Source organism: Periophthalmus magnuspinnatus, chromosome 16, assembly GCF_009829125.3.
Source record: "Periophthalmus magnuspinnatus isolate fPerMag1 chromosome 16, fPerMag1.2.pri, whole genome shotgun sequence".
In the NCBI taxonomy this organism is placed as follows: Eukaryota; Metazoa; Chordata; class Actinopteri; order Gobiiformes; family Gobiidae; genus Periophthalmus; species Periophthalmus magnuspinnatus.
The window spans coordinates 10,959,033-10,971,099 of NC_047141.1; the positions used below are offsets into that span (position 1 = coordinate 10,959,033).

At 38.5% G+C, this 12,067-nt stretch overlaps 1 protein-coding gene across 1 annotated transcript in view; it reads left to right on the plus strand.

The window, feature by feature from the left end:
* The window catches only part of bbs9 (Bardet-Biedl syndrome 9), a 189,670-nt gene that overhangs the window by 50,182 nt on the left and 127,421 nt on the right, over positions 1 to 12,067 (plus strand). Inside the window, exons 15-18 of the mRNA XM_055228220.1 lie at positions 7,591 to 7,731; positions 9,067 to 9,162; positions 9,242 to 9,414; positions 10,551 to 10,703. Coding sequence (XP_055084195.1) covers positions 7,591 to 7,731; positions 9,067 to 9,162; positions 9,242 to 9,414; positions 10,551 to 10,703 — 563 coding nt within the window. The remainder of the gene's footprint in view (positions 1 to 7,590; positions 7,732 to 9,066; positions 9,163 to 9,241; positions 9,415 to 10,550; positions 10,704 to 12,067) is intronic.

Sequence of the window (12,067 nt, forward strand, 5' to 3'; positions counted from 1 at the left end):
AATGAGAGCTCTCTGACTCAGCACCAACATGGCTGCTTCCCACCATCTGCTTTTCATTCACCTTAGCAGAAAATCCTCTTCAGCCAATCAAATCAAAGAATAATCTGCTGTAATTGTGTAGCTGTAGCCCAGAGGTTTGTGGAAGAATCGGCTGACTGTTTAAATCCCCGTCTGGATGGGAAAGTCTGGAGGAGAGGAACTGAAATTAAAAAATGGCTTCCTTTTTTGGTGGAACTTGGACTTTTCCTGCAGCTAATACATTCAGGATTGCGTGAAAGCTTTGCACGATATTGACATTTATTATTGTGTTGTACAGTGAATCGGCTAAAATGGTTTATTTTGACTGTGGAGGCAGAAATGTATTTGTTGTTAGTCTATGGGATTATCAGTTGTCATGTGTTGTTAACCTCATTTAGGGCATCATCAAAAAGCTGTTACTTTAATCCTTTGTATAAATATATTTACTGTCACATGGCACCTAATGCTTCCTTACATGGACAGTCCTATTATTACAGTGAATTATTAACATGTGATTTATTTATAAAAAAAAATACAGTCAGACCCTTGAGGGTGTCCATTTTTGGATGTCACACTACACAAACCAGAAAACTACGACCAAAGTTTTCTGAGCAAATATCAGGCTATAGACTGCATGTGGTAAAGTCTCTATAATTATATCATTTAACCAAGGCTAGCTGTGTTTTTACATTTGTAAATGTGAATAAATGAAAAAGAAATGAGGAGATGTTCGTTCATCCTGCTATTACTTTGAGCGCTTGTGTTTACTGTGGTCTCATGTTTGACAGAGACTGATCGTAGATGACGGGAGGGCTCTCTCTGCAAACAAGATGCAAAATATGAATATGATATCAATCACAGTGCCAAAGTCAGTTTGCTCATAAGATCATTAGCTCATGTTCAATTAAGACTCTTATGTTTTAGCCTATTTATTGGATGAAAGTTTCCACATTAGGAAATAAGACAGAAGAACATGTTCAGTGATAAGAAGTCTAGTGCACATTTTGAACTACAGCGCATTGCAAATTAGGGATGTATTTTATATTGTGTATTTTATTAAATTTTTTGACACAAACTAACTGTGTCTTATCTGCTTTATAACTATGTCAGAGTTGTGGTAAATGTCCAAGTTTCTTGTCTCCATAGTTGGTCTTTTACTTTTAACACTTTCTTTATCTCACTGCACTTTCCCTCTTTCTTTTCTACAGAACTTAATCCAGGAGGTGAGTTTTTGTTCAGTAGATGGTAGAACTAATCGTAGCTATTTAGAAATCCTGCTGCCTATTCCACCTAGAACATACCCACCGTTTTGCACACATAATGAAAACTCAGATAGCGGGTAAGGTAGAACTCGGTTACATTTACTTGATTAACTTTTTGAAGAAATCCAAATTTCAGACCCTATACTTTTACTCCTACTTGAGTAATATTTTTTATTGAAATAACAGTGCTCTTAATTGAGTAAAAACATTGGTTACTTTTCCCGCTGTAAGTAAGTCTACAAGTGACAAAAGCTTTATGTTGACAATATTAAGCGAACATTTGTGTTTCTTATGCTGCTCCTTCAGAGATAATTTATTTTGCCTCATTTTTGTGTCCATTCTTTGAAATGACCAAACTGTGAGAATTATATTGTTTCATCATTCCAATTACTGTACATGCACTTCGAATTATAAATCCAATGTTATGTTCAGATCTAACTTGAGTTTCCCTAAACACTTTTTTACTTTCACTTGAGCAATTTCTTAGATCACTACTTTCTACTTTTACTTGAATAATATAATTTTGAAATAGCTACATTTTTTGACTACCTACCTCAAAACTCCCCAAACGCATTCCAACATAGACCCTACTACTGTAGATCCAGGAAGAGGCCGCGGTCCTCTGTTTATTCTCCTGTAACTGGATATTTGGCATGAGACTTGTATACCACTACATATTTCCTCACGGCTGTATAACATAAGTAAATATCCTTTATATGCATTTATCCCACAGGCCTCAAAGTGGTTGCACAGAAATCCAATCCCCCACTCACACACATCCCAGCAGCAGTGGTTGTAGTAGTTGTTAGCGCGTGCTTGTTTTAGCGTGTGTTTGTGTGCAATGATACCCAATAGGAAGTTCTGTAATGTGTAATGTTGTAGACTGTAGAGCTGATGCATTAGGGGTAGATTCAGAATTATGCATTTAATTGCTGCTCCTGCTTGGCTGTTAGTTGTGATATTTCAGTGTAATATATTGAAATTACTTGCGAATCAATGTTGTCTTTGCTACAAACTGCACCGTCACAATCGAAACTTTGAAAATGGCAAGTTTAACGTTAAAATTTACAGTTAAAACTACCATCTACTGCGCTCCAGACTGTGACCAAATGCTTGGATTTCGTGTCTGTGACAGTTTTGGGTTTTTTTCTCAAGAACTCACACTTGATTTTTTTTTTTTCAATGACGGGTGCGTACAATTTCACTTCCTCCATGACTTTTCGCTGGATTTTATTGGAGTTTTACAGCGTGCTCAAAGAGTAGCTTTAGTAAAACGGATACACACAGTAACCTTTCTAAACTCACTTCACGCTGCGTCACAACAGAGAACGGGGCAGGGACTGAAGTTTCTGTGCTAAGTGTGTTAGCATGAGGCACTGACTGCATGTTGACATCTGTACTGCTATTCACTGCAACCTCTGTGCTTTAAGATGATGATGGAAGTGAAACTACATATGAATAACGAGAGGAGGCATTGAGAGAACATTTTCACAGTTATTCGATTCTAAACTTACATTCACTCAATATATGATTTATCTTCAAGCCAGAACTGTTTTACAAATAACTTGCTTCTTGCCTCCAGCTTATAAATAAATCTGTCTGAATTAAGCATCTTTTAGCTGGTTACATTACAACTAAACATTAGTAAAGCAGATAAGTTAGTCCTATAATACTGACCCGAGAAAAAATATATCAGTTTAGAGCGTGCACCATATATCTGTGAAGTGTGCATTCTCACACTTCACCACTAGATGCTTTGGCCTGATAGAAGACAACCACAGAGCACAGGTGAGCCCGAGCAAAGGTCAGGTGAGGGGAGGAGGGACAGGTTTCACTTTTGCCATCTACTTGTTAAAAAAAATTGCTTAAAGTTGCAGGTAGTAGCTTTAAAAACCTTCATGACAAACTTTTTTTTTTTCTTATAAGATCTTGAAACCCTTATTCACATAGTATTGTCCTTTTTGTTATTTCCATGTATTTTAGATCAGAGCGTCATGGTAGTGCTAACAACAACCAGCATACTAACAGTGCACTTCCTGATTATCGGACAGTAAAACACTTAATAATAAGATGCAGACAGTACAGAGCAGTCATTTTAACCTCAAGAGCTGCTTATACAAAATTTGCTCAAATACATAGAAAAATTTGGTTCAAAACAAATAAAAACTTGGTAGCTAAGGCCTGGTGTCCCCTTAGCCTGTGTGACAAACGGCAAACGCAGCAAACTCACAAGTAGCACATCTTTTGATTAATGGTTTAACTCAGATATCAGTAGTGTATTGTTTTGTTTTTTGGAGTCATAATCTGTCATTCTACTAGTGACTAGATTTTTGATGGAAAACAGGTGTAATTCACCATAAATCAAAAACATTCATATATTGGTAACATGAGACACTTCTATCAAAGTCCTCAGTGGTGTCCACTGCTGAGAAGTGGATCCAGAGAATCAATCTGGCACGCACTCTCTCCTGTCTGTTACTGTGAATGTTTTCAATACATTTCAGATATCTCTTATGATTTATGACCATTGCCTTATACAGTCTGCAATCTGTCAAATGAAACTTATGGGTTTTATTTGTTGCCAAAATGTTACAACAATATTGTCTAAGAAGGATTTATAATACAGTATGAATTGCTTTAATTTTACAAACATCTTTTTCAAATTACTTTACAAAAACTGTATGTTAGGGGGGCAAGTGAGGTACAAGGTAAACATGTCCAAATCAAATATAGCTCTTACTCATAACAATTGTAATGCTGATTTATTGTTAATGGCAAAAACATTGGACATGACGGTCATTTAGGTTCCCAAGACAATTATCCAATCAGAAGGCAGTTTCATTGCTGAAGTCCAGTTGTTTTAAACCTGAATGGACTCTCTCTGATCTGAATTGTCACTCCTTGAACCTCAGCACCATCAGACAGTCATTAATCAGTGCTAGTGCAGCCTCTGCAGCTCAGGGTGTGAATTATAGAAGTTCTGAGCTTTCACATGAGACATGGCCTGTCCATATACTGGCTTCCAGAGTTTGAATTCAAACATTCTTCAAAGATAGTTTACAGTTCATTTCATAGCTTATTTGGACTTTCAAACTGGGTTTATTTTCATTGGTTTGAGAAATCTGATTCTGAGATTTTTGCAAGGGAGCGAGATGATGGCCTGTGTATTTAAACCTGACCAAAGAAATTGCGTCTGCATTGCCACACTAGGCGGCCCATTCACAAGCCCAGATGATAACACGGCACACTGTATTTGACTGTTTGCGCTAACGTTTCACTGCGCCCCAAGTCTGCCAATGCAGCCCATTTACTACATTTCACATAAACTGACTTACCGCTGAGCACTTTCCAAAGCTCACGGAAATGTTTTTGATTTCTTTTAAATATGTTTTGCCTTCCTCCCGGACAGCCCGCAGTTTCATTCAGTTCTGTACATTATGAAAATGCACTTGGAGAGAGTTAAAACCTGCTGGCCTGGGGTAATCCATCACCGGAGCACATCACGTCTGTTTCAATTTGTGTCAGCACCGCTCTCAAACACTGTTGACGTGTCATCTGTACAAAAAAAGGTCGATATGATTAATGTGAAAAGGACTAGAACATGCATCCCTGAGATAAGTGTGATCCAGCTTCTTGATCTATTCACTGTAAAGCTGGCTATGTGGTGGTTGCTTTTAGCGTCCAGCCTCCTGACCTATGTTGTGTTAGCAACAAAAGATACTTCTCGATCATTATCTATTACTATTCTTCTGCTTCTTCGGATGATCACTAATATTGCATTAAAGGAACTGTATGTAGCCTGCACTTTTACCGTGCCTTAACATGGATATAGAGAAAAGTTTTTCTCATTCTCAGTATGGACAGGCAGCTCAGAACCTCCAGAATTCACTGTCTGAACTGCAGAGGCTGCACTAGTACTGATTAAAAGCAAACTAAACACCTGTGCCAGAGCTTACTCCACCCACAAATTTAGAAAACTCCAACAATGTGGGTAGTGCCGGGGGACAGAGGTACTGGGGCTTTGAGTGTGTGTGGGGCAGTCTCTGGACCAATGATTGACAAGCAATCCAACATGGCACTCCACAGTGAGCATCTGCTAGAACTGGAGCAGATATTTGCATTGTATTATGGCTTGCACTCATTTTCAGGCACTGACGGGTATTGTGCTGCCCAGCTGTGCCTGTATTGTTGATGTTGCAGCCCTCACTTTGCCTGGACCAAAGCCTGAGCAGCTGAGGCAGTGACTGATAAAGCGGCACTAGCATCAGAGCTAACAGCTATTATTTTATAGTATCACGCTTTTCAGTAGTGACTGTAGCATTTTTGGTCATTTTGTCATCTTACTAGACAGTAACAGTGAAACAATTTTTACCAAAGCTGCAGTTTACCGTAGTGCTCTTTCAAATATAATATCTCACAAATAATGAGTAGTGTCAGTGGCTTTTAGCACACTCACCTCCAAATAGTTTTTTTCCCCGGGTGAAGCCAAGCCTGCGCTGAGGACCGAGGAGGGACCGTCAAAACTACCACTGGGGAAGCAAGTTTCAAACTGGGTTCAGTTGGAAAAGTTACTCCAAGTGGAATAGCAAACTCCAGCAGCAGAAGAACATGGTTCATGGTCCGATATAGATTTTTATAGATTTTTGCTTTTTTTGTTTTTGTTTAGCCAATATTGAGATTGTGATTTTAACACCCATAGCAAGGACCAAAATGTATGTGAAGGTACAAAAAAATTCACTAATTAACTTTTTGCTTTTGTAAAAAGAATAACAAAGTACATTTATCTGGGATATCAAATAATTTGTTGCATGATTGTATTAACATGCAGCCATATTTTTCCATTTTCACTCACCCAATGAAAAATATCAGTGCCAAATGTCAGCTACATTTTCAGCACTGGATTGATACCGATATTTTGGGAAATCCATCGATATCATCGATAACCCATCCCTAAGGTAGATGCAGTGCTGAAAGGAAATATTCAGTCCCATACATCTTGGGTCTAACTAAAAAAAAGGTTTGACATCATCACACGAGACTTGTGCACATGCTGTGTAAAAATATATATGTTTTAATAACTGTAATTTCAGACACTCAACCATTTTTTAACTTAACTACATGTGATATTACAAGCACAATTCATACCTAATGAAAGCACTTTGTCTTTTCCCATGGTGCTCTGCTCATTCTTCACGTCCCATCAGCTGTATATTACATAGGTCCATGGTCTGTCTGGGAAGCCCATCACCATGCTTCACCCTCTCCTCAAACCCACCCTGTTTCCCTTGGCTCCTCATTTTCCTCCTCCTGCTTATGTTCAGCTGCTCTCTGCAAATTGAATTATTCACCTAATCACTTAATAAGAGCATGTATCGAAAGAAAAGCTGTAGAGCAGTGGGCAGTCATTTCTTTGCGTAATAACCAGACATGGGTAGTACTCTGTTGCACTTACTCAGTTACCTTTACTTGAATAACTTTTTAAAGAGAGAGTACTTGAACATTTGTGTTTGTTGCTTCGCGCCGCAGATTTTGTGTATTATTTCATGTTTCGTCCTGCCAATAACATCAACTTCAAATACCAAATCAGATGTTACAGTTACTCCTTAGGATACTCTTACTTGTGTAATACTTTTTAATCTTACTTGAATCATTTCTCAGACCACTACTTGTACTTCTACTTGGGTAATATTATTTTGAAGTAACAGTACTCTTACATGAGTATAGTTTTTGGCTAGTCTACCCACCTCTTGTAATAACCCGTAACATTGGGTCATTTAAGCTCTCCTCCTCCCCTCTGTCCCGGCTGCACATTTGTCACTTTTATGCTGTCTGTCTCTCACGCTGGGCTATTTCCACTCCCTCTCCTCCATCTCCTTTTTTTAACAACAGTTTTCTTCCATCGCTCCTTCCTTTCGTTGTTATTCTAGCTAAGTGTAGGTTTCTGCCAAGCTCAGCACTGCTTAAGCTCAGGACAAAGTTATACTTGGCCTATGCTCCCCTCCTTCTCTGTTCTCTCTTCCTCGCGCTGCTTCCCTTTCAGATCTATAACAAACACGCCTATGAATTCTCCGTTTTGTGTGATACAGCTGTAATCTGACTATCTGCACTGTTGACTATGCTAACAAATGTGGACTCGGCTCTTGTTTGGAGAGAAAGCCCAAAAGACGACGGGTTAACTTGCTTGGATTTGCTGTAGGGGACATTGGCGCATATGGAAAACGCCACCAAAGTGATAGTTTTGGCAAAAAAATATGTGTGATTGTATTTTTTGGTTTTAAAAATAAATCTGTTGAATGCTTCTTTCTTCCAGGGGTTCCCAGAGTTCTCCAAAGCAGGTTTAGTCTTCCATTGGCTCTGGTGTGCGTTTCCTCCACACCCGCCAAAAGCACCAAGTTCAAGATCACTGTAGACACCAACCAGCCTCCTGTCGACCTCCATGCCATGTTCCCAGGTAAAAGACGTATTTTACACTTTGAAGGTGCACTATGTCACTTTTCATGGGGGACAGCCGGCCACCTGCTTGTTTCCAAGTAGATGGTACTGCTTTGCCTGGTAGGTTCCACAGTATGGCAGGAAATGAAAGCACTAAAATCATTCCCTTTGTGTGATTAAATAGAGCTTTCAATCTTTCTCCAAGGATGTCTGTGTAATCCCTCAGTCGTCCAGGTCTGATCCATAGCAAAGGACGAAGTTTAAATCTGTCAACTGGACAAATCGTTGTAGGAGTGAAGACGTTTTGCTGTCAATCCTTCCTCCAAGGAATGGGGGCCTTAGACATCATCTATCCCCCATCTATAACTCCATCCTGAGACCCAGACCAAGAGAACAATAGCAGGGTCGTTAAAGGCTGAATAGGGTAGTTTCAGCTGAAACTGGAGACAATAGGTGTTTACAATTTCAGTGTAGTTAGCCCCTCTCTTTAGATAAATATACGGCAGTGTCCACCAGCATTCTGACCAGAACTGAAGAAGCGGCTTGGATGAGCAGCGAAATGTCTTCACTCTTACAGCAATTTGTCCATTTGACAGATTTAAACTTCGTCTTTTGCTTTTGCCAAGAAAACAAGCAAATGACGCCAAGAGACTGAGTTACAGGGCAGATCTTTACTGTGTAGACCCTGATAACTGTAAGAATCCATGGTCCATCCTTTCATGGTACTTTTGAACAATTAAAACACCAGCAATTTAATGCCATAGTGTGGAACATTATCAACATCATCTCTGTGGGGAAAAGCACGTATGAGTATGGCACTGTTCTTCTCAAGAGCAGAAAATAACTACAGTCTCCCAGAAAATCTCCTTAATGTTTCAAAAATGTTTACTGTCACCAAATTACAAATCAGTCAGCCATTTTTTTTTAATGTATTTGCATAATTTTGCTAATTGTTGTGATACTTGCTGAGGTCGCTCAGTGAAAACAATGACATTCAGAACATTATTAAAGTAGTTTCAACTTTTTTCAGAAATTAAAATATTGCTGTGAACAATGAACTCCAGTTGAACAAATCATGTTTCTTTCCATTCTACCTACTCACATTGTATGAACGGGAAAGCATTAAAACTGGGACGATCCGACAGATCTGAAATAGAATAGCATTGTGCCTAATAGCCAAGCTTCCATAGCCAAATACTTGTCTTCTTATCAGGAGAACTATACATCATTCCTCCGTTTTAATATCATAACCGTATCCTTTTTGTATCTTGATTTATGAATTGGGCAGGTTGATGCAACGCCTTCATTTTTTTCTATTTCCTGGTTAAGATGACAGTTTAATTTCTTTCAATAGAGTTTTCTACAAAGTCAGAAGAAAATGACGGAAACAGTCTAGCTTTCCAGTTCTTGTCCGGACCAAAAATTAGCCTGGTCGCTTCCAAATCTTCACGTGAGTCCAACTTTTTTTTACAAATACAAGTATAAATCTTTTTAAATTCAAAATAATAATTACAACGTTATTTCTACAGAACGTTACCGCATTCAGAGTGACAGTTTTGAGGACATGTGGTTGATCGTGAAGGAGCTGGTCCAAAGGTGCGATCGGCATTTCTCCAAACTTGGCGTCAAAGACTTCCGGAAAAGTTTCAACGGACCAATCCCCCTGCAGGACTACTTTTTGGCCATTGATCACCACTTCCAGGTGTGTTCTTCAGTTTGCAGATTTCTGATTCAATGTACTCTATGGGCTTCAGAATGATGAACATGAAGGCCGTCACCATAGCAATTGAAAACACACATATATTGAACTAGTTTTGTAGATATTGGTCCAGAGACAAAAATACACACTATGTAGCTTTTTTGATAAGGAATCTACCACTTACTTGTCTCTATGGAGATGATATCGCTTTGCCTAGATTGTTCTATAGTATGACAATAAATGTGAACTATCTGGCATGTATTAATTGCGGATGTTTTATTGCTCAAAAATACCTTGAAAAACATCCATTCTTACTTTCTCGATGGAGCTAGATAAAGGTAACGCTATACTGTGTAACATTCCAGGCAAAGCAATAACATCTCCACGGAGACAAACAGATCTTCCACCAGAAAAGTTGCATAGTGGACCTTTAATAATGCCACCACTTTTCCAAATCATATGTTATCAGAGGTTTTCATGTTTTTCTAATTATGACTTGGTTTGGTGGAATAGTACGTGTGGTAAATATTTATCATAGTTTTACATCAGTTTTACATACCTCTACCTATGTCATCAACACTGGAAATTCCATCCAAAATTCAGGAACAATTTACGTACAGAGAATGCATTTTTCAGCAGTTTAAACTTCCTGGCAACAAAAGGTGTTGACATTTATTTTTATTACTGTAATCAAAACTATTTGCAACTTAGACATGTTTTGGCCCTAACATAATAGTTGCTAGGTAACAGTTTTACCTCTATGTATGTCATATCTGCTGCTCGTGTTCAACCAGGAAGTAAAATCATAAATCTAAAAAAAAAATTGAAAAATTGAAAAATAAAAAATAAAAACCCAAAACAAAAAAACAACTAGCCAATTTTAAAAACTTATATATAATAATGTTAGTTATGTTTTAGTGAAATGAGTATTCTAGCGTGCTATATGCATTTTAAACTTTGCATCCATTTTTGTTTCATGAATAGACTCATAACAGAGACATCAGGTCAAAACAGCAATATTCTGACTTGTCCTCTAGCCCGATTTTAACCTACGGACAGTTAATTTTATCGTAATATTGCCGAAATGCAACCTGTTGACTTACTTCTTATGTGTGTGTATGTGTTTTTGTGTGCTTTAGCTGCGGGTCAGTGCTAAACAGTACCAGGACCTGCTCTCGGAGAGGGCAGTCCAGTTCAGAGCCATCCAGAGACGCCTCCTAACCCGCTTCAAGGACAAGACCCCAGCGCCTCTGCAGAACTTGGACACACTTCTCGATGCAACCTATAATCAGGTCAGAAAAACCCAACCACATTTTTCCTTAAAATAACAAATGCAAAATCATTTTTATGGTTTTCTATCCGACTATGGGAAATGTATGCTTTTTACAGCGCCCTCGATTTGACCTGTAGTTGTAAAGATAGAGCTTTACCAGGTGCTGAAAGTCATCTAATCGAGCTGTCTCAGGCTGCATATGACTAAATACGTCCAATTTATGTCAGTAATAAATGAGACTCTCCAATGTGACATAAAATGGTTCGCTATAGCATTTAGGCAGTACACAAAAGTCATTTTGAAAGTCTATAACAGAGTCTTGCTAGCATGATAAAATAGTGTGAACAGCTTTTGGTTTTTATTTATTTTTTAATCATTCTTGTCCATTTGAGGCATGAAACAACACATTTAGAAGGCAGTTGTTCCAATCAACCTTTACATACACTGCCTGGCCAAAAGAAAAGTCACCACCAAAAAAAAGGTCACACACTGTAATATTTCGTTGTTCCGCCTTTAGCTTTGATTACGGCACACATTTGCTGTGGCATTGTTTCGATTTCGCTTCTGCAGTGTCACAAGATTTATTTCCATCCAGTGTTGCATTAAGTTTTCACCGAGATCTTGCATTGATGATGGTAGAGTGTGACTGCTACACAAAGCCTCCTCCAGCACATCCCAAAGATTCTCAATGGGGTTAGGGTCTGGACTCTGTGGTAGACAATCCATGTATGAAAATTATGTCTCATGCTCCAGAAGCATTCTTTCACAATTTGAGCCCTTCTAAGTTATGTAACTCCCTGTTCTTTACAAAGGATATTGATCTAACCTATGAACTTTGACCTGGGCTGTAGAGATCACTCTTGAAGGTTTTGTGGGTTTTATATAAGCCTGAAATCACACAGTACACACAGGAGTGAGAACAGGTGGTGACATCAGCTTCTGCCCCATTATGAACTCTCTCAACAGAAGAAGGGGTTTGATCATATAGTGGTAGAGTATATTTTTAATTACAAAGTCACACACACACATTGAACTGTAACAAAAAGAAAAGTAAACTTGTATAACTCCAATGCCATAATCACATACCTGAAATCACACAGTGTATACAGGATGGATAACAGGTGGGTGATATCAGCTTCTGCCCCTTTGAACATGAACTCTCTCAACAGCTGAAGGGGAAGAGCAGAGAGCGTTGCTGCAGTTACTACCACTGCCAGTAACACTTACCATAACTTTCAAAAAAAGGGTGGCATAGTTAAACTAAAAAAAAAAAACACTGTTGTGTCTCTCTTGAAGTAGCACTTTAGTTATTTTTGAAAAAATCAAAAGCAACTTGCATTCTATTCATATCAGTTCTTGGTAACCACAAATACTCATAACGTA